Here is an 18592-nt window from a genome sequence, read left to right on the forward strand (position 1 = left end):
AGGCGGGTCGGCAAGAATGTCCTCGCATGCTGCTTGTGAGTGAACCGGTCCTACCTGTGCCATCCTGTAGTAGCTGGAGGGAGGAAGGAAATGATTTTGATTCCTTTGTCTGTTGTAGAAGTTATTCCGTAAAAGTGTCAGAGATCAGCTCTGCTGAGGGCAATGAGCTGGCGTTAACCCAACACCAGGAAACACATCAGCTGTTGAACCCGGCTGTCGGGCTGCTCTTCGGGGCTGTGGGAGAGCAAGGGCCTTTGAAGTCCCGTGTGTGTGAGAGATGTTTGCCTTTAAGCTAGGGATACTGCAGATCGAATCTGAGTTTTAAGTGTAAGGCGGTCACCTTCTTAATGGCGCGTGTAAGCTTGTTCTCAGACATCCAGGAAGCTAAAGTTGGCTTTTACTGGAAGCTGGATTTCCCAATCTGTGCAGATGACAGAACTCTCAGGTTATTTGGGTGAACTCTGTGCAGATGACATTGTCCATTGTCCTGAGCTGCCCTGCAGCCCTGGAGACGGAGCCGTCAGCTCTGCTGCGCCCCCGTGTTCGCGCAGCCCGGCGCTCTGGTCGGGGGCTCCTGGCGGCCCCCTCGGCGCGGGGAGCTGCGCTGCGGGGCGGCTGCGTGGGAGCTGCGCTGCGGGGCGGCTGCGTGGGAGCTGCGCTGCGGGGCGGCTGCGTGGGAGCTGCGCTGCGGGGCGGCTGCGTGGGAGCTGCGCTGGTGATCCCAGGGGCACGTGGTGCCTGACGGGACAGAGGCAGCCGCTCTTCAGTCAGATAGAGCGGGCTGTGAGACTCCGGTTTTGTCGCTGAAGCTGTAAACATCTTCCAGTAAAACACCAGGATTTGGTTCTTGATTTTCCTCTATGCCTCAGTAAGTTGCAGCAGGCGGCTGTAACTTTCATATGTCTCTGCACACAAACACCATGTTGGAGATACCTGGAGTGCCTGTCGGTCCTGTTTGTGAAAGTGCATGGTTACTACTGAGCATCAGATAAATCACTTGAAATCAGCTTTAAGTTTTCTTGCACATTTTGGTGCTAACCAGATTGGCAAAAAGCTGTTACGGCACCACACAACCTTCTGGCCGGTGAAGGTGGTCCCTTGTTTGAGAATTGGTGCTTAAGGAGAAATTTGGGATGGAATATGGAGCTTTTCTGCTCGGCAATGAGTAAAAACCAAAACCAAAACCCAATAATAATTACCAGCAATTGAAAAATGCTACTATTAGATGGCTGTCTAGTTGTCTGTGTGGAATAAGCTGGTGGCGTATGTCCAGTTGCCGGCAGATGTCCACCTCACAAATCATCAGACCCTTATATAGAGCAGAGAAAATCAGCCCACGCTTTTTCAGCTCCAGCTGAGTGATACAGTGAGGAAAACTTGCGTTTCTCTTCTGTTTCCCATCTACATTTAAACAGAAACCGTGCTCTTTCCAGAGCGCTGCTCCAGCACCGTGGGGTAGCAGCAAATTCCCTCTCAGGAAGGCGTATCTGAGAAGTCCTGTAAGGAGAGACGGTACTGTTGAGACAGGGGTGTTCTGGTATGGATCGAGTTATTTTTCTTTGGATAATCCAGTGCCAGTTGCAGTGACTCACAGAGGTTCTCCTGGCTCATAGGTAGCCAGCTGCTGGTATCTATGGGGTGTTTGGTGCGGTGGACGTGTGACAGGCCTGTGACGGTGCGCTTTGGTCCCTGCTACCGCCCTTGATTTTGACGTACCGTTGTAAAACCCTTTGTTTTCACATATAAGTAGGTGCTAGATGAAGTGGTTGGCTGATCGATGTCTTTGTTCCAGTAAGAATACCACAGTTCCTTTCAGCGCTTTTCCCTGTACTGCTCTGTAAGCTGTTTATGGCGGCAATGGCAAACCTTTTCACTACGTCTGCCAGGTTTATTTTAGAGATTATGGTGTTTGGTGCCAGCCCTGATCTCTCTTGGTGCCAAACTCGGCTCCAGCAGCAGTAACTCTGCATTGTTAGTCTTGTGCAACAGTTGCATTACATCATGGTGAAAGGAGGAAAAGGGATTTTAAAAATTCCAGTTATTCAAATGCAGAAGTCACAGGGGGGAAAAACAAAACTCCCGCAGTTCAAATGTCAGTGTTCCTCTGTACTTTGGTGAGTGATTCGAGGCCTGTTTAATATCGTAACATGGCACGCTCAGAAAGTGTTTATCAGATCACGCTTTGCAAAGGAAAACAAGGCCATTGTGTGAGTGGCACCGGGTTGGTGCATTTTGCTGTTGGTATTTGCACCTCCGTGCTGCCCTGCGGTGTTTGGGGCAGCATCTCTGCAAGGGTGCTCCGCAACTCCTCCTTGTTTGGTAATATCCTCTGGTCATCCCCAAAATATCCCTTCTGTCTTGAAAATAAACCTGATGCTGACAGGTTGGCTTTCCCCCGCGCTTAAAGGAAGAAAGCTCCAGCCTATTGTTGCAGCAGAACTCTTGGGAAATCACCCCCCAGCCCACCTGAACCCCAAAGCGAACCAAGCTGTCCTGTTTGTTATTTCTAGGTTATTTTAGCCTGACTTTCAAATATCCACAGAGACAAATGATTAATGGAACAAATATCAAGGAAAACACCATGTCAGCATTTGCTCTGAGTAAACTCCTTCTCCCCTTGGCTGTTTCCACGCTATTAATTGGCACGAGTGACAAATCAAAGTGCAGTTATTGCTTAAGCATTGCTTTTGATTAGTTGTCTTTTTTTCCTCCAAGCATCCCTAAGATACGCGGCAATTAGGTTGATTAGGTTGTGTTACTTTGCTCACCACAGTTGTGCTGTAGCTCTTTAAAATGAGAAGTCTGCCCCCCATAACTTTCACCCGTACCCTGCGGCCATCAGCCCGTCTCCTGGTTCAGAACCTCCTTTTGAACCTTTCCGTTAGAAACGCAGGAACAAAGAACCTCACCGTTTTTTATTCCTACTGATGAAGCAACCAGCTTCCACTAAAGAAATAGTATTTACCAGCAGTGTCTCCTACGTGTTTCACACAGATTCCTGAAGACCTTAACCTAAGCAGTAGCTTTTTCTTGTGTTTTTAAAAGCCTAGGAGGAGCTCAGTGCTGTAAAAATGCACATCTGCTGTGCATCTTACATTGACAGCAATGACAGCAGAAGCCTTTGTTCAATTGTACAGGCAGGTGAAAACCTAGCGATTGCACATGGGGTACCTGGGTTCCAGTAACCAGGGGTTTGTGGTGTGCAGACCTGCTTGCTCTGAAGTGAAATAAATGTTTAACAGCCCTGTAACAGGGAATGGGCGAAGGAGATGTGCTGCGTACGGCCAGTGAGCTGGTGTCAGAGCTGGGAATGAAAGCCTTTGACTTCCTGGCTGTAATCTCTAGGAAACATTTCCGTCTTCAGATAAATTATTGGAGATCAATCCTCATTATTAATAATGACATTTGATTTTCATTTTCTTAAGAGTCAAAAGAGGAGGAAAAAGATGGCTTTGATTAAATCAGTGAACAAGAGGAGGATGGATAACTTGAAGCTTAGCTGAGTGATAGCCTCTCTTCCAAGACCACCCTCTGCTCTTTTCAAAGAAAGAGAAACGATTGTGACTGAGTGAATGTTAAAAGTTTATAAATTTGATTTATTTAACCACAATATTTACTAAATCCAGATTGGTAACCTGATTTGCTTCAAATCAAAACAGGGAAAGCACAGTTGGATTTCACAGCCCAGGAGCGAACCAGCTGTGTGTTGAGGCCGTGCGCTTGGAAAGCAGCGGCGGGGTCCGGTGCGCTGAAGAAGCACCTGCGTTCGCAGTACTTACACAGCGATTGCTCAGGCGCTGGGCGAGTTTCGCCTGCAGCATTTATGAACGAGGTTGTGTTAAGCAGGATCAAAAGGAGGGAAGTAGCTCTTCTTCCATTATTAGACTTTGCTATTTTGACTCAACATGTTTGAAGATGATCCAGCCAGAAATTCACTGTTGATCACAGAATGATCTAAACTTTGTGAATATGGTATTTCCATAACCCTTAGCACTAGTAGAGCAGTTTTATTCAGAAGTCCCATAGGCTTATCACTGTCGTTCCTGTTTTATTGGTAAGGAGAGCGGGGCAGGAGGGTTGAAGGGTGGCTTTCAAAAGTGGGAGCACATGGGCCTCTGGACTGTGGTACTAAATGTGCTGTCCCAGTTGGCAGCAGCGGGACAGGAGGGTCCTTCCCGCCGGCGCAGCGCTGGGCTCGGGGCTGCTCCGTCGCCCGGCGGGCGCGCTGCCCTGGGCCAGGTGCAGAGCTCGCGTCCCGCTGTTGCCGCAGACGTGCTCAGTCAGCAGCTGCTTGGGAGCCACAAGTCCTGGTGTCGCGATGCTTTACGACCACAGCAAGGAAAGTCCAAATGAAAAGGAAGAAATTGCCCCTTTCCCCCTGTGCTGAGCGTGCGGACCCCAACGTCTGTCGGGGCAGAGAAGCAGTGAGGGAAGGCAGCTTTGGGGGTGCGGGAGCTGCAGCTTTTGTTCTCGCTCAGCCGCAGCGACGGGCTGCCACAAAGGTCTTTTGTTTTTTCAGTATGAGGAGCTGTGGGATGCTTGGGGTGCTGCTTGAATTCCAGACTATGGGACCAAGCCAAAGCAGGACAGAGATTTCAGATACATTGCTAAATTATATTATACTTCCAGTTTCTTAAGAAAGTGCTTTAAGTTTTAGATAGACCACAAACTTTGTCGTATTTTGTTCTGGTATGTAAGGCATCAATTGTATTTAAGACGAGACCAGCATTTGTGTTTTCCCTCATCAAGACACTTCATAAATAGATGAAACGGTGCACAAAGCATATAAAACATGAGGCATTCGTTGCTTCTGAATCCTTAAGAATCACCTTCCTTGGTTTATTTCCGCAGATAGATGAGATCGTCTCCTTTCCCTCAGCAGCGGCAGAAGGGTGGAGGAGCGGGTCGCGGTCGCGGGTGCCGTCCGCGCTCTGCGTGCGCAGCAGGGCTTCCCCTGCCGTCCGCTCTGACCCGAGCGAGCGGGGCCGGGGGGGTTAACGGGGGTGCGTCATTCTCGCTCCAGCCTCGCCTGTGCTGCCACGCTGGACTTTTCCCCAGCGTTCAAGGTCCTTCTACTAACTTACGTTTCATAGTTCTTTTCCCATAGCTCTTTTTGAATTATTATTCCCCGAATGCCACTCCTTTACAGGCTGAGAAAGGAGGTGCTGACACAGGCCTGTTATAAAGAGGCAGCCTTACCTTTCTCACCGGGTCGTTGGAGCCGTTGCGGGACTCTGACAGGTTGAAGAAGTAAATCAAAAGGGTGAAGAAATTCTCATAGTCTGGGAATGGAGAGCTTTTGGACCAAAAATGAGTGAGAGAACATGCCCTGAAGGACAGCTCTTGTGCCTCGCTCCCTGCTTGGCTGTTTCATGTTCAGGATGGTCATTATTCATCACCATGGATATTGACACTGCAATGATGTCACGATTTCTCCTAAAGATTTCAGAGCGCTTTCCAGCCCCTAAAAAGAGCTTAATTGGCAGTTTATACTGTATTTCTCAGTTTTACAGAGGCCTTAATGTAGTCCTGAGAAACTTGCCCAATCTGTTAGTGTCAGAGCTTGGAAGCAGAACTCGAACTGCAGTTCTCAGTTCTCTCCTTCAACAACTACGTGTAATTCCCCTTGTTGGAGTCAGACTTGGACTTGTGGCGACACGCACCTGTGCACAGCACCACCGTGCGCGTGCGGGGCACCTGCCGGCTCTGCGGCGGCTAAGGCCCCGGTGCGTACGGGCTGCTCTGAGGAGGCAGCTTCATGGACAGAAACAAGTATGATAAATTCCGTATTTCTCCCATTTATGGACCAGCATCATTGAGAATATTCTGATATATTAGTACATATTTGACAGAAAATTACTATTCTGGTGGTGACTGTTTTGGGTTTCCATTTTGTTTTGCTTCCTTCTGTGAAACAGCCACATGCCTGGAAAGGCCATACAAAATATATCTTTATCCCATGGCAAAGGTATGTTGTGACCCCAAAGCTTTTCCTCATTCCACCTCAGAATTGTGCTGCTTTTAATACAGTTAAATCTGTAGTTTTTGTGCGATTGCACGTGGATAAGTCCTGCGCAAAGCAGAGTAACCGCTTGCGGGTGTTCTTGTGCGTGGGGAGTGCGGGGCCCTGTGCACATGGGGAGCGCTGTGCTGTGTGCGTGGGGAGCGCGGGGCGCTGTGCTGTGTGCGTGGGGAGCGCGGGGCGCTGTGCTGTGTGCGTGGGGAGCGCGGGGCGCTGTGCTGTGTGCGTGGGGAGCGCGGGGCGCTGTGCTGTGTGCGTGGGGAGCGCGGGGCCCTGTGCTGTGTGCGTGGGGAGCGCGGGGCCCTGTGCTGTGTGCGTGGGGAGCGCGGGGCCCTGTGCTGTGTGCGTGGGGAGCGCGGGGCCCTGTGCTGTGTGCGTGGGGAGCGCGGGGCCCTGTGCTGTGTGCGTGGGGAGCGCGGGGCCCTGTGCTGTGTGCGTGGGGAGCGCGGGGCCCTGTGCTGTGTGCGTGGGGAGCGCGGGGCCCTGTGCTGTGTGCGTGGGGAGCGCGGGGCCCTGTGCTGTGTGCGTGGGGAGCGCGGGGCCCTGTGCTGTGTGCGTGGGGAGCGCGGGGCCCTGTGCTGTGTGCGTGGGGAGCGCGGGGCCCTGTGCTGTGTGCGTGGGGAGCGCAGCGCCCTGTGCACATGGGGAGCGCTGTGCTGTGTGCGTGGGGAGCGCGGGGCGCTGTGCTGTGTGCGTGGGGAGCGCGGGGCGCTGTGCTGTGTGCGTGGGGAGCGCGGGGCGCTGTGCTGTGTGCGTGGGGAGCGCGGGGCGCTGTGCTGTGTGCGTGGGGAGCGTGGCGCGCTGTGCTGTGTGCGTGGGGAGCGTGGCGCGCTGTGCTGTGTGCGTGGGGAGCGTGGCGCGCTGTGCTGTGTGCGTGGGGAGCGTGGGGCGCTGTGCTGTGTGCGTGGGGAGCGTGGGGCGCTGTGCTGTGTGCGTGGGGAGCGTGGGGCGCTGTGCTGTGTGCGTGGGGAGCGTGGGGCGCTGTGCTGTGTGCGTGGGGAGCGCGGGGCGCTGTGCTGTGTGCGTGGGGAGCGCGGGGCGCTGTGCTGTGTGCGTGGGGAGCGTGGGGCGCTGTGCTGTGTGCGTGGGGAGCGCGGCGCTGTGCTGTGTGCGTGGGGAACGCGGGGCCCTGTGCTGTGCGCGGGGAGCGCGGCGCCCTGCGCCGTGTGTGGAGAGCGCTGTGCCATGTGCGTGGGGAGCGCGGGGCCCTGTGCCGTGTGCGCGGGGAGCGCGGGGCCCTGTGCCGTGTGCGCGGGGAGCGCGGGGCGCTGTGCGGTGCGTGGGGAGCGCGGGGCGCTGTGCGGTGCGTGGGGAGCGCGGGGCGCTGTGCGGTGCGTGGGGAGCGCGGGGCGCTGTGCGGTGCGTGGGGAGCGGGGCGCTGTGCGGTGCGTGGGGAGCGGGGCGCTGTGCGGTGCGTGGGGAGCGGGGCGCTGTGCGGTGCGTGGGGAGCGGGGCGCTGTGCGGTGCGTGGGGAGCGCGGCGCTGTGCGGTGCGTGGGGAGCGCGGAGCTGCCCGCACCCGTCCTTTCTGCGCTCTCATCCCACAAAGCCCCAGCCCCGCTGACTCCAGGTTCTGCCGCGTTTGTGGAGGGAGGTGTTCCGTTTTCTTAGGTTACCTGTGGAGGTTACTGCTGTTCAAGAATTGTAGATTACTTAGTTTCTCAAAGCTCCTTTTCCTGTAAATTTCAAAGCTGGATGAAAAAAGTGACTTGAGAGAAAAGTAATGAGTAGTTTACAAGACAAAACACATTCTTGCAGGATTCTGTAACAACCCAGATTTCAGCATGAATATCTAAGTTATCAGCTGTTATGTCCTCATTCCAGATCTCCTAGTTTTTCTTAAATCACGTTTTTGTGATTTATATTTGAGTTTTTAGCCCTTGTGGTTCTGAAGAGAAGGGATAAAAGTCATAGTTCTTCGGAGTGGAAGGAGATGCCTAAGCGGTGACAAATAACTGAGGAGCCAGTCCCTTGAGTGCCTGGCTTGAGAGGACCTGTCTTTGGGGACAGTTTCGGTGTCATGGGCTGTGATTCTGCAGCTGGAGATGCCAGAGTTTTCTGGAGTCCCAAGCAGCGCTGGCGGGCTTGGGGTCTGAATGGGAAGAGGTGTAATGGGATCTCGAGGAGAAATTGCAAACTGGGAGAGATGATGTATGTTTGTGGGTATGCCCGTATTTGTATGTTTGCACATTCAGTTTTGTTTTACAAATAACTGTATGCTGTACGCACATAGTGTTTCCTTACCAGCTTGGTCTATTCTGTGTGGTACTTGATTGTCCACAGTAGGACAGCTGAGTAATTTTTTTGGCAAATAAGATCTTTTGTAAATGTTGCCTCATTTAGCAAAGAGCTTCAACAGACAAAAAAAGGCGTTCTGAAAAAGGTAGCTTTCTCATTTTGACTTATTGTAAGTGAAATACTAGTGTTGAAATTAATTAAAAAAAATTACTCAAAGCAATTCTACAAGGTATTTCCTGATCGGCTGCGATTGACAGCCCGTGGTGCAAAACCCATCATCAGCTCACTTTGCATTTCCAAGCTGCCTTTCAGGCTGTGCCTTCCTAACAAACAGCGAAGGTGGCCGGCTTGTTTGTTTTTGTGCGCGCTAAATCCCCTTTACCTCGGGCTGCTCGCCCCAAGCTGCCGATGCTCCCGGCCTATCTCCCCGATCGATCGCATCCCAGGTGCGCAGGAAGTGCAGGGGGGGCAGCCCGGCCCGGCCCCCTTCCCTCTCAGCATCGCTCTGTGTGTGCGGTGAAGCCTTGCTAGGGCAGGAAGAGTATTTGTTGATATGCAGCCTCCTTTTCCAAGTGAGCCGGTCTGAGTCCAGGAGCAAACAGCGTGTTTAAAACAATGAAAAGCTGGAAAGCCGTCTGGAATGGCGGGAGATGAGACCGGGCCAAGCAAGCCAGCGCTTCCAGGATTCCAGACATTCAGGACTGCCGGGGAAACAAGGCAAGGAATTATTTTCGCCGGTCACAAGCACTCAAAAACCCAAGGGCAGCCTTTCCTCAAAACAGAAATAAAGGTGAAATTGGCTCAAAAAATTCATGAGACAGGATTTTTCAGCTGGTTTTCACTGTCTGGTCAATGGGTTGGAGCAAGACAGAAAACTTCAGTGAAAGTCAAATTTTGGTCAAAAAGACTCTCATTTACAACAAAACAAAGAAACCGTCTGGGGAAGGATTTTAAAGCTTTTGGAATACTTTGGGTGGTTTTAAGCAATAGTGGTTTCGAAGTGTGACAGAAATACTCTATTTTGTTATTTTCTCAGTTATTTTTCGTCAAATTGTTTACAATTAACACGTTTAAAAGATAAAGGAATTTGAAAATCTTAATGTAAACCCAAACCGAATTTTTTCTTATGAGTCGTGAATGATTTTAGACATACCCAGAATTAATAGAGAAAAGGAAGGGCTGTTTTCCTGTGTAAAAGTTTTCCATTTGGCTGCTGAATTAACGAACTTACTTGTGATCCAGCTCTTACTTGGCTGCTCTTATTTCAAGTTCTGAGGTGGTTGGTTTTGTGGTTCCATTGTTTGGGTTGTTAGTTTTGTTTTAACTGAAGCACTACGTATCTATTAGTTAGATTGGTAGCTTTTTTAAGCATAACCTTATGGCTGGTGATTTCAGTCCTGGGCTAAAGGAGAGACGCGTGTCTTTGGAGATGAGCAGGGAGATTGGGAGGCTGGGTGGCGCCGTGTGCTGGCGGGGAGCGACGCGGGGCTGCGGAGCCGCGCGGGGAGGGCTGCGTGTCCCTGCGTGTCCCTGCGTGTCCCTGCGTAGCCTCCGCGCAGCTGGGCTGTTCTCCCCAGCCCTTCCGTAACGAGAGTGTCGTCCTGCTTCTGCTGAAGATTTTCCTTGCTGTGGGCTCAGGTTCAGCCAGCACACCCCCAGCTCCTCCTTTGTCTCGCCTGTTCGTTTTTTTCTCATCTCTCGGCTCAGTCTGATCAGCAGTTGCAGGGAGGGTTGGCTGTGGCCTCTCATCTGGAGCAGCCTCACTACCACCGCTTTTAATTCCTTATTTCAGTCTGATGTGCTTTGTCCCTTGCCTATCTATCACATAACTTTTCTCTTGTTCCTCTTGGTTTAGCCCTTAGCCTAAGATATTATGTGCTGGAGAATAATGCAGTTGTGTCTCCCACCCCCAGGTGCTGTGCTACAAGGCATGCGACTGCGAGTCCTCTTACTTTGTGTGCGGAACGGGCTGGGCAATGGTAAACCGGACAAGTGCTGCTGCCTTTATTGTGCGGTCAGTCGCGGCAGGCGCTCCCGGGCACTGAACAGCCCGGGCGCGGCCCCGCGGGTCACCCGGACGGGGTCTGCTCATCCTGGCCGTGCACGAGCAGCCGGGCCAGCTCAGGTTTGGCGTTGTGCCTGTTCAGGCCTTTCCTGCATACATTTACCAGATGTTCTTGTGGGTGAGCTAAGATTAATTATAAAAGAAAAGATAGCGTGATTTTTCACCTGCTGAAGCATTTTTGAGTTATTGGAATGGCAGTAACCAAGGATCTACTATAGATGGGGAGAAATTGTCCTAACGGAGGAAATGAAATTGCTTTCCTCTGCTTTTGAAATGTGTGCACGGAAGTAGCCAGATCTACAGCGTGGGAGATTCCGCATTATTGTACCACCTGCTCCGTGGCTACGAGAGAGGTGTTTTCTGTGCTTCTGAATGATTCCTTTTTTGTGCAGGAGTGGAGTAAAATGGGGAGCGTAATTTTGCAACCAGTTAGTCCTGGCTAAGCTGGCTAAGCTGCCGTGCTTCTCAAGGAGTTAAAACAGTACAGATCTTAATTCCTAATGAAAATTGATGAGACATAGCAAGTGCTTTTGAAAATGTTGCCCATGTGGAAAAAAATTACAACCAATTTCGTATTTCCTAGGAATGAAGGAAAGGCAAACTTTTTAGGATTGGGGTTTTCTTTGTGTGTTTTCTTTGAATCAGAGATTGAAAAAGCTGTTTTCACACTTTTTTGCAGTTACCTTTAGTAATTCATTCCTGAAACGAAGTGGGGAATCAGACTGTCTTCTGTTTCAGGATGAGTAGCACTGGAGTCGTAAAGCTGCAGATTTCTACTTAGTAATCTGCACCATTCTTTGAAGAGAATAAAGGTGAGAGCAGTTGATAAGGAATCAACACCAGATAAAGTCATGGAAGCAAGACCAAAATGTTCCTCTTGCAATTAGGCTGCAGTCTCTGTCTCCACTGCTCCCCTTCCCAGCAAAGCTAAAAGCAGAGGGCTTGGCGTGTGCCAGTCCTGCCTGGGGCTCTGTGCTGGCAGATGCATCTGTTTAGGAGGATCTAGTGGTTTAAGCTTGTATTTGGTCTCTAGCCAGATAAGAGTAAAGATTCTTGAGAAGATCATCGTGTGGGGTTGTTGCAGGGAGAGTAATTTCTAGATTTGCCTCTCCCCTCATGGACAAACCTTCTTTGCAGTTTTGTGCTCCTTTAAAGCATCTCGTCTTTCCCACTGTAGGATCTGGCAGGTTTTCCCAAGGGTAGGAGTCCTGTCCTTCATTTCTCACCTGCTTCATCCTGTGGGGCTCCTAACTCCCCAGTTCCTCCGCTGATGGCAGATGCAGAGCTGATTTTCTTTATTGTATTCACAGCCACGCCAGCGTTTTCCCCCGTGCCATCCTTTGCTCCTGGTGTGTTCTTTCTGACCTGTGCCATCAACCCCTGTTGCTCAGATGCCTCCCACAGGCTGCTGGCAGGGCCGGGCGGGCGCTCCGCTCTCCTTGGCGCGCGTTCCCTCCGAAACCTCTCCATCGCTCGGTCACTACGTACGGCCCGGGTGCCTTATTTACAGAAAATGCCTTGGAAGTGCTCTTCTAAACATTTGTTCTACTTCATGTGCTTGTGTGTTTTGAAGCCAGAATAGTATCTTCTCACCCCAGAAATGGAGTAGAAACGGGTGAGACATGCAGACTGCAGGAACAAGTGCGCTGCCTCCACAGTGGGGGTGTGGACGTGCCCATGCCCCGGGGGTGATGCCACCAGCGTGTTGAAAACGAGTTGGGGCGGACTGAGAGATGCTTTGAGTTCCACCTGAGCAGCAGAGGTCCGAGCTTTGGCAGGAGTCTCTTTCACCTCTTGCTGGTGCCTCCTAGCCTTTCAGCTCTGGTGCGGTTGCATCTGCCCACAATGCGGGGGTGGTTTCCCGTTTCACGCTTTTGAAATGCTATCCATCCAGTTCTCATCAGCACTCACCCAGCGCACCTCGCGGGCTGGGCCTGCGCGCTGGGTCCCGCTCACGCAGCGCACTTGGGGACACCTCTGTGTCCCGCTGGGCAGACGTGGGCTCGCTCAGGGGCTCCGTCTTCAGTGCACGCCTGAGAGTTTTGTGTTGGGGTCTGGAATCAAAACATCCTTGTAACAGAAAATGTGATTTGTAGGTTACCCCAGCACCTCGATCAAAAATTTGAAACTTTAAAATGTTTAATTTGGCATTCCTAGCTTCAGAATGACTTAAAATGCTTTTATTTTTCTTTTTTCCTTCTTAAATGCTAGCGAAGAGAAAAGTTTTGGTTCTTGGCAGAGATTTTGTGGGCCAACTGCAGGGCCAAAGTATGGGTTTTTGAGCAGGGGGTTCTAATGGAAAAGCTGAGCACCAGAATCGCACAAGGTTCTTCTTAACTGTAGAAGCCAAAAGCTCTTCCAGATGTCTGTCAGCCCGACGTGCTGGATGCTGCCATCCCTGGTTTTAATAAAAGCTCAGATTCAGCAGAATTTATTGCTGATTTACTTTGCTTAAACCAGAAAAAGTTTTTGCTCTAAAAAGCAAGCAAAGAAGGACCCGATGTTTTCATCAGTTGCACTCCAGCTCGTCATTTACTGTGTTAAATGTCATCCCAGTTCCATTGTTTCGCTGAAGATTTTCTGTAGATTACCATCGTTAAAACTGGGATTTCAGAAACTCTTGCGAAGGTGTACATAGGGAGAAATGCCCAGAAACAAATCGGTAGATGGTGCGTGCAAAGCAGGCAAAGCTACTGACAATGCAAACACATACGTGACGTGCACAGCAGACAGGTATTTCTGTAAGAAGTTACCTGTTTGTACATGTAACTAATACACAGACTCGGAAGAAGAATGGAGGCTGAAACAATAGCAGGAAAATGTTATAGAGCAAATACAGGCAAGTGCGATGTGACTTTGTGAATACAAAAGTGAACAGAAGAAAACCAATAGAGAAATCATCGGTCAGAGTGTAGCTAATGAAATCTCTGAACAATTGTGTGATTGAAGTGCATTAATCATCATAAAGATCTTTTCCCTTTAAACGTCTGCTCACACTCATGGGCAGCAGCCCGGGCAGTGCCGTGGGTGATGGCGCTGGGGTTCTGCTGAAGGCCGTGGGTGATGGCGCTGGGGTTCTGCTGAAGGGCGTGGGTGATGGCGCTGGGGTTCTGCTGAAGGGCGTGGGTGATGGCGCTGGGGTTCTGCTGAAGGGCGTGGGTGATGGCGCTGGGGTTCTGCTGAAGGGCGTGGGTGATGGCGCTGGGGTTCTGCTGAAGGCCGTGGGTGATGGCGCTGGGGGTTCTGCTGAAGGCCGTGGGTGATGGCGCTGGGGGTTCTGCTGAAGGGCGTGGGTGATGGCGCTGGGGGTTCTGCTGAAGGCCGTGGGTGATGGCGCTGGGGGTTCTGCTGAAGGCCGTGGGTGATGGCGCTGGGGTTCTGCTGAAGGGCGTGGGTGATGGCGCTGGGGTTCTGCTGAAGGGCGTGGGTGATGGCGCTGGGGTTCTGCTGAAGGGCGTGGGTGATGGCGCTGGGGTTCTGCTGAAGGGCGTGGGTGATGGCGCTGGGGTTCTGCTGAAGGGCGTGGGTGATGGCGCTGGGGTTCTGCTGAAGGGCGTGGGTGATGGCGCTGGGGTTCTGCTGAAGGGCGTGGGTGATGGCGCTGGGGTTCTGCTGAAGGGCGTGGGTGATGGCGCTGGGGGTTCTGCTGAAGGGCGTGGGTGATGGCGCTGGGGTTCTGCTGAAGGGCGTGGGTGATGGCGCTGGGGTTCTGCTGAAGGGCGTGGGTGATGGCGCTGGGGTTCTGCTGAAGGGCGTGGGTGATGGCGCTGGGGTTCTGCTGAAGGGCGTGGGTGATGGCGCTGGGGTTCTGCTGAAGGGCGTGGGTGATGGCGCTGGGGTTCTGCTGAAGGGCGTGGGTGATGGCGCTGGGGTTCTGCTGAAGGGCGTGGGTGATGGCGCTGGGGTTCTGCTGAAGGGCGTGGGTGATGGCGCTGGGGTTCTGCTGAAGGGCGTGGGTGATGGCGCTGGGGTTCTGCTGAAGGGCGTGGGTGATGGCGCTGGGGTTCTGCTGAAGGGCGTGGGTGATGGCGCTGGGGTTCTGCTGAAGGGCGTGGGTGATGGCGCTGGGGTTCTGCTGAAGGGCGTGGGTGATGGCGCTGGGGTTCTGCTGAAGGCCGTGGGTGATGGCGCTGGGGGTTCTGCTGAAGGCCGTGGGTGATGGCGCTGGGGTTCTGCTGAAGGGCGTGGGTGATGGCGCTGGGGTTCTGCTGAAGGGCGTGGGTGATGGCGCTGGGGGTTCTGCTGAAGGGCGTGGGTGATGGCGCTGGGGGTTCTGCTGAAGGGCGTGGGTGATGGCGCTGGGGGTTCTGCTGAAGGGCGTGGGTGATGGCGCTGGGGTTCTGCTGAAGGGCGTGGGTGATGGCGCTGGGGTTCTGCTGAAGGGCGTGGGTGATGGCGCTGGGGGTTCTGCTGAAGGGCGTGGGTGATGGCGCTGGGGGTTCTGCTGAAGGGCGTGGGTGATGGCGCTGGGGGTTCTGCTGAAGGCCGTGGGTGATGGCGCTGGGGGTTCTGCTGAAGGCCGTGGGTGATGGCGCTGGGGGTTCTGCTGAAGGCCGTGGGTGATGGGGCTGGGGGTTCTGCTGAAGGGCGTGGGTGATGGGGCTGGGGGTTCTGCTGAAGGGCGTGGGTGATGGGGCTGGGGGTTCTGCTGAAGGGCGTGGGTGATGGGGCTGGGGGTTCTGCTGAAGGACGTGGGTGATGGCGCTGGGGTTCTGCTGAAGGACGTGGGTGATGGGGCTGGGGTTCTGCTGAAGGGCGTGGGTGATGGGGCTGGGGTTCTGCTGAAGGGCGTGGGTGATGGGGCTGGGGTTCTGCTGAAGGACGTGGGTGATGGCGCTGGGGTTCTGCTGAAGGACGTGGGTGATGGCGCTGGGGTTCTGCTGAAGGGCGTGGGTGATGGCGCTGGGGGTTCTGCTGAAGGGCGTGGGTGATGGCGCTGGGGGTTCTGCTGAAGGGCGTGGGTGATGGCGCTGGGGGTTCTGCTGAAGGGCGTGGGTGATGGCGCTGGGGGTTCTGCTGAAGGCCGTGGGTGATGGCGCTGGGGGTTCTGCTGAAGGCCGTGGGTGATGGCGCTGGGGTTCTGCTGAAGGCCGTGGGTGATGGCGCTGGGGGTTCTGCTGAAGGCCGTGGGTGATGGCGCTGGGGGTTCTGCTGAAGGCCGTGGGTGATGGCGCTGGGGGTTCTGCTGAAGGCCGTGGGTGATGGCGCTGGGGGTTCTGCTGAAGGGCGTGTGTGCTCTGAGCGGGGTGTGCAGCACCCCGGCCTGGGAGGGCTGCAGCAGCAGCGCTGCTCCTCAGTTCAGGTGTCGTGTTAAGGGAGTGAGGGGCAAAAATTGACATCGCTTACAGTGGAAAGGAAAAGCTGATATAAAACTGGAAGTTGCCTTCTCAGCCGTGCAAACAAAATTTAATTTGGTGCCAATGGATTTGAATAACGCAGTTCCTCTGGGAAAAGAGCCCTTGCCTAGCCTACTGCTTCTAAGAGAGCCTTAGGAGCCGTGGTTGCTGATAGGAGAGACCTCGTTCCTCCCCACTGAGCAGTGAGCGCCACAGGAACCTTCCCGGCCCCTTTCCCTGCGGCAGCCTGGCTGTGCCAGCAGCGGAGCGAGGTGGCCGTTTCAGGGGAGATCTCTTTTGCCTCTGGCTTGATCAAAGTGTGCAGTAGGGCCGGGACCATCCTTCCTGCCTGATCATCCGTGGGCTCCCAGGCACCCGCCTGCGAAATGGACGCACGTGTTGCTTTGCTGAAGGCTCTGTCTGCAGGTACCAGTTTGGAGCATAATTTGCTCCACTGATGTTAGGACTGAGTGAAGTTTCTAATGGGCGGTGTTCTGTTTTGGATTAGGTCAGGAGTCCTGGATTGTTGTTTTGGCTCTGCCATTAGACTGAGTCACTTACGGAGGAATTCCGACAGGGGCTATTTTTTGGTGTCCTTGCACAGATCTCATGGCTTGTTGCGTTTCCACAGAGGTGGCAGCAGGGTGCTGGTTGTGGGCGCAGTTGGAGCACCTGCATTTTCCCTTCTGCCTTGCTGAGCTGTGCTGTCGGTGTCTGAGGCGCGGGGGCAGGGTTTGTCCTTGTCTTACAGGGACACAGCTGAACATGGGGCCCTTTAAGGCCCCCTAGCAACAGAGGTCCGCCAGCTGCAAAGAAACACTGGTTTTTATGCTAGTCTTGTTTTCTTAGCAAATCTATAACACGCAGCAGTTAGGGAGCAAGGATCTCACAAGTGCTGGATTCAGAGTACTCTGGTTTTACCTCACCGGTCATTCAGAGCTGACTTAAGGTCTCCTTCACGGCACATATTCAGGAATTCTCTACCAGCGTTTGGACTTGGGGCTACATTGGCAGTGAAAACGTGCACGTCTGTGTGGATTCCAAAGGAGGCAGAGCAGGGGAGCCCAGAGCCCATTTGGATAGGGAGGACTGGGACTGCGGCTGTTGCCGTGGTTCTGCCACCTCCTGCCCGTTGTTGGCCGTTGTGCGCGTTCGCAGGCGATGGATGCGGTCTCTGCCTGGGCCGCGCACCTTCCCAGCTGTTAGGTGGGGAAGGGGAAAATGAGCTCAGGTTTGGTTTTTGCTGTTCAGTTACAGGTAAAACACTTCGTCTGGTTTGTGCCTGTTCATAACGACAGTTATGCTCCCTCACAGGGACTGCAGGCTTTGTAAAAGTTATTGGAGAAGTTCAGATTAAAAAATATGTGGTTTATTGTTCTTAAAGCTGGTAAAGTCATCCAGTGGTGTTTAAGTAGAAATTCAAAGCAAACCTCTTTGCTTTTCTTAGAAGTGCATAGATTAGTATCACAGAAGCCCTGTGTCAAGATCTCAGGTTTATGTCCTGTTGTCTTTATCTTCGTGGTGTTTTAGGTGTGCTATGGATTGCTACCAGCCTTTTGCTGCTATGCCATCTGCTGCCTTTGTATTCCAGCTCAGATAAGTCCCAGCCTGAGAGCAGGGGTGTGCTGGCTGCCTTTGTGGGTAGCACGTCACAGAAGCATAGAATAGTTTGGGTTGGAAGGGCCCTTTAAAGAACATTATGTGGAAACACATCTTGCATAGAAGCCATCATGCAGATTTCTGATGTAACACACAGTTTCCTTGCAGTACTCACCCAGTTGTCTTTAGACAAACTTGCAAACACAGGTATGTAAATCAGTGCACTTAACGCCAAATGTTGTACCCCTGCAAAACATCCAACACTTTCAAGGGAGCCAAGCAGGTCTGTTTCACGTGTCTTCAGAGCCCAGTTCTGAGGCGTATAGCTGGAGTTAGATACATGTATGGAAAATGGTGGTATTTAGATGAATAAACCTATTGAGGTTGTGCATATTGCCTGAGATAATGATTTAGTCCTTCTCTTTTCTGAACTGTTTGTGTAGAGCAGAGTTTGTAAGCTTTCATTATAGTGTAGGTCATGACCACACACAAACACTTATGTTTTGCTTTGGAGGCTCAAGTCCTCTATATTGTACGTTTGAAATTTTGGGTTAACTCAGATGAGATTATTTATGTGAAAAGGACTGTGCTTGCATCGCTGCCACCTAATGGTCAGGACATTGTGGTTAGGTGCCAGCTTCAGGTGTCCCCTGAAAAACCTGTGCTACCACCAGTACTGACCTTATTATCTTGTAAGACTACATAGCAATGTTAACTGCCCAGAACTTCATTTTCAGCCCTTAACAGTTTGTTCTGGACTCACTGAACACTGATGTATACGTTCTCGCTCTGATGGCGTATGAGAGATAAGGAAATACAGTTTTCGTGTGACAAATCCAGGAAGAAAGGGAAAGCATTAATCAGATGGGTGTAATCTCCAAGGGAGCAAGTACTGCATTTTAATTCAGCATTTCCCTTTGATGCAAACTTAGTGAATGTTATTATGTGGAATTTATATGAAGCCTGGGTTTGGGTAATCAGCTTTAATATTTATACTCTTAGGGAAAAAAATTTGAATCATTAGTAAGCATGCATAATTAAAGAATAAATTATATTTTTCCTTTGTTTTCCTTCAGGTGTAAGGAAATGCTAGATCTAGTGATATCACCCAGCCTGACTGTAACTAGAGAGTGCTCTGACAGACTGAAGCTTAACCTTTCCAACATTTATGCCACGGCTCCAGATGACATAGAAGGTAGGCTGTCTCTTTTATTTACTGGCTTTACCATGATGTGTGTATAGATATATATATGCAACCAAAGGGAACTGGCCACATGCAAGGCCTCTGCTTCTGACAGTTAGTTCTACATTATAGTGAGCAACTGAGATTTCG

At 52.1% G+C, this 18592-nt stretch overlaps 1 protein-coding gene across 12 annotated transcripts in view; it reads left to right on the forward strand.

Moving 5' to 3' along the window:
• EYA2 (EYA transcriptional coactivator and phosphatase 2) overlaps positions 1 to 18592 on the forward strand; it is a 90910-nt gene that overhangs the window by 23923 nt on the left and 48395 nt on the right. For 11 of the 12 annotated variants that reach the window (XM_071815427.1, XM_071815426.1, XM_071815430.1 and 8 more), the window contains exon 2: positions 18336 to 18454. In XM_071815427.1, coding sequence (XP_071671528.1) covers positions 18346 to 18454 — 109 coding nt within the window. In that variant the 5' untranslated portion in view covers positions 18336 to 18345. Of the gene's footprint in view, positions 1 to 18335; positions 18455 to 18592 lie in introns of those variants that run through there. The other variant, XM_071815433.1, reaches the window with a different exon arrangement.

The sequence above is a fragment of the Patagioenas fasciata genome, chromosome 16 (assembly GCF_037038585.1).
Source record: "Patagioenas fasciata isolate bPatFas1 chromosome 16, bPatFas1.hap1, whole genome shotgun sequence".
NCBI classification, from domain to species: domain Eukaryota; kingdom Metazoa; phylum Chordata; class Aves; order Columbiformes; family Columbidae; genus Patagioenas; species Patagioenas fasciata.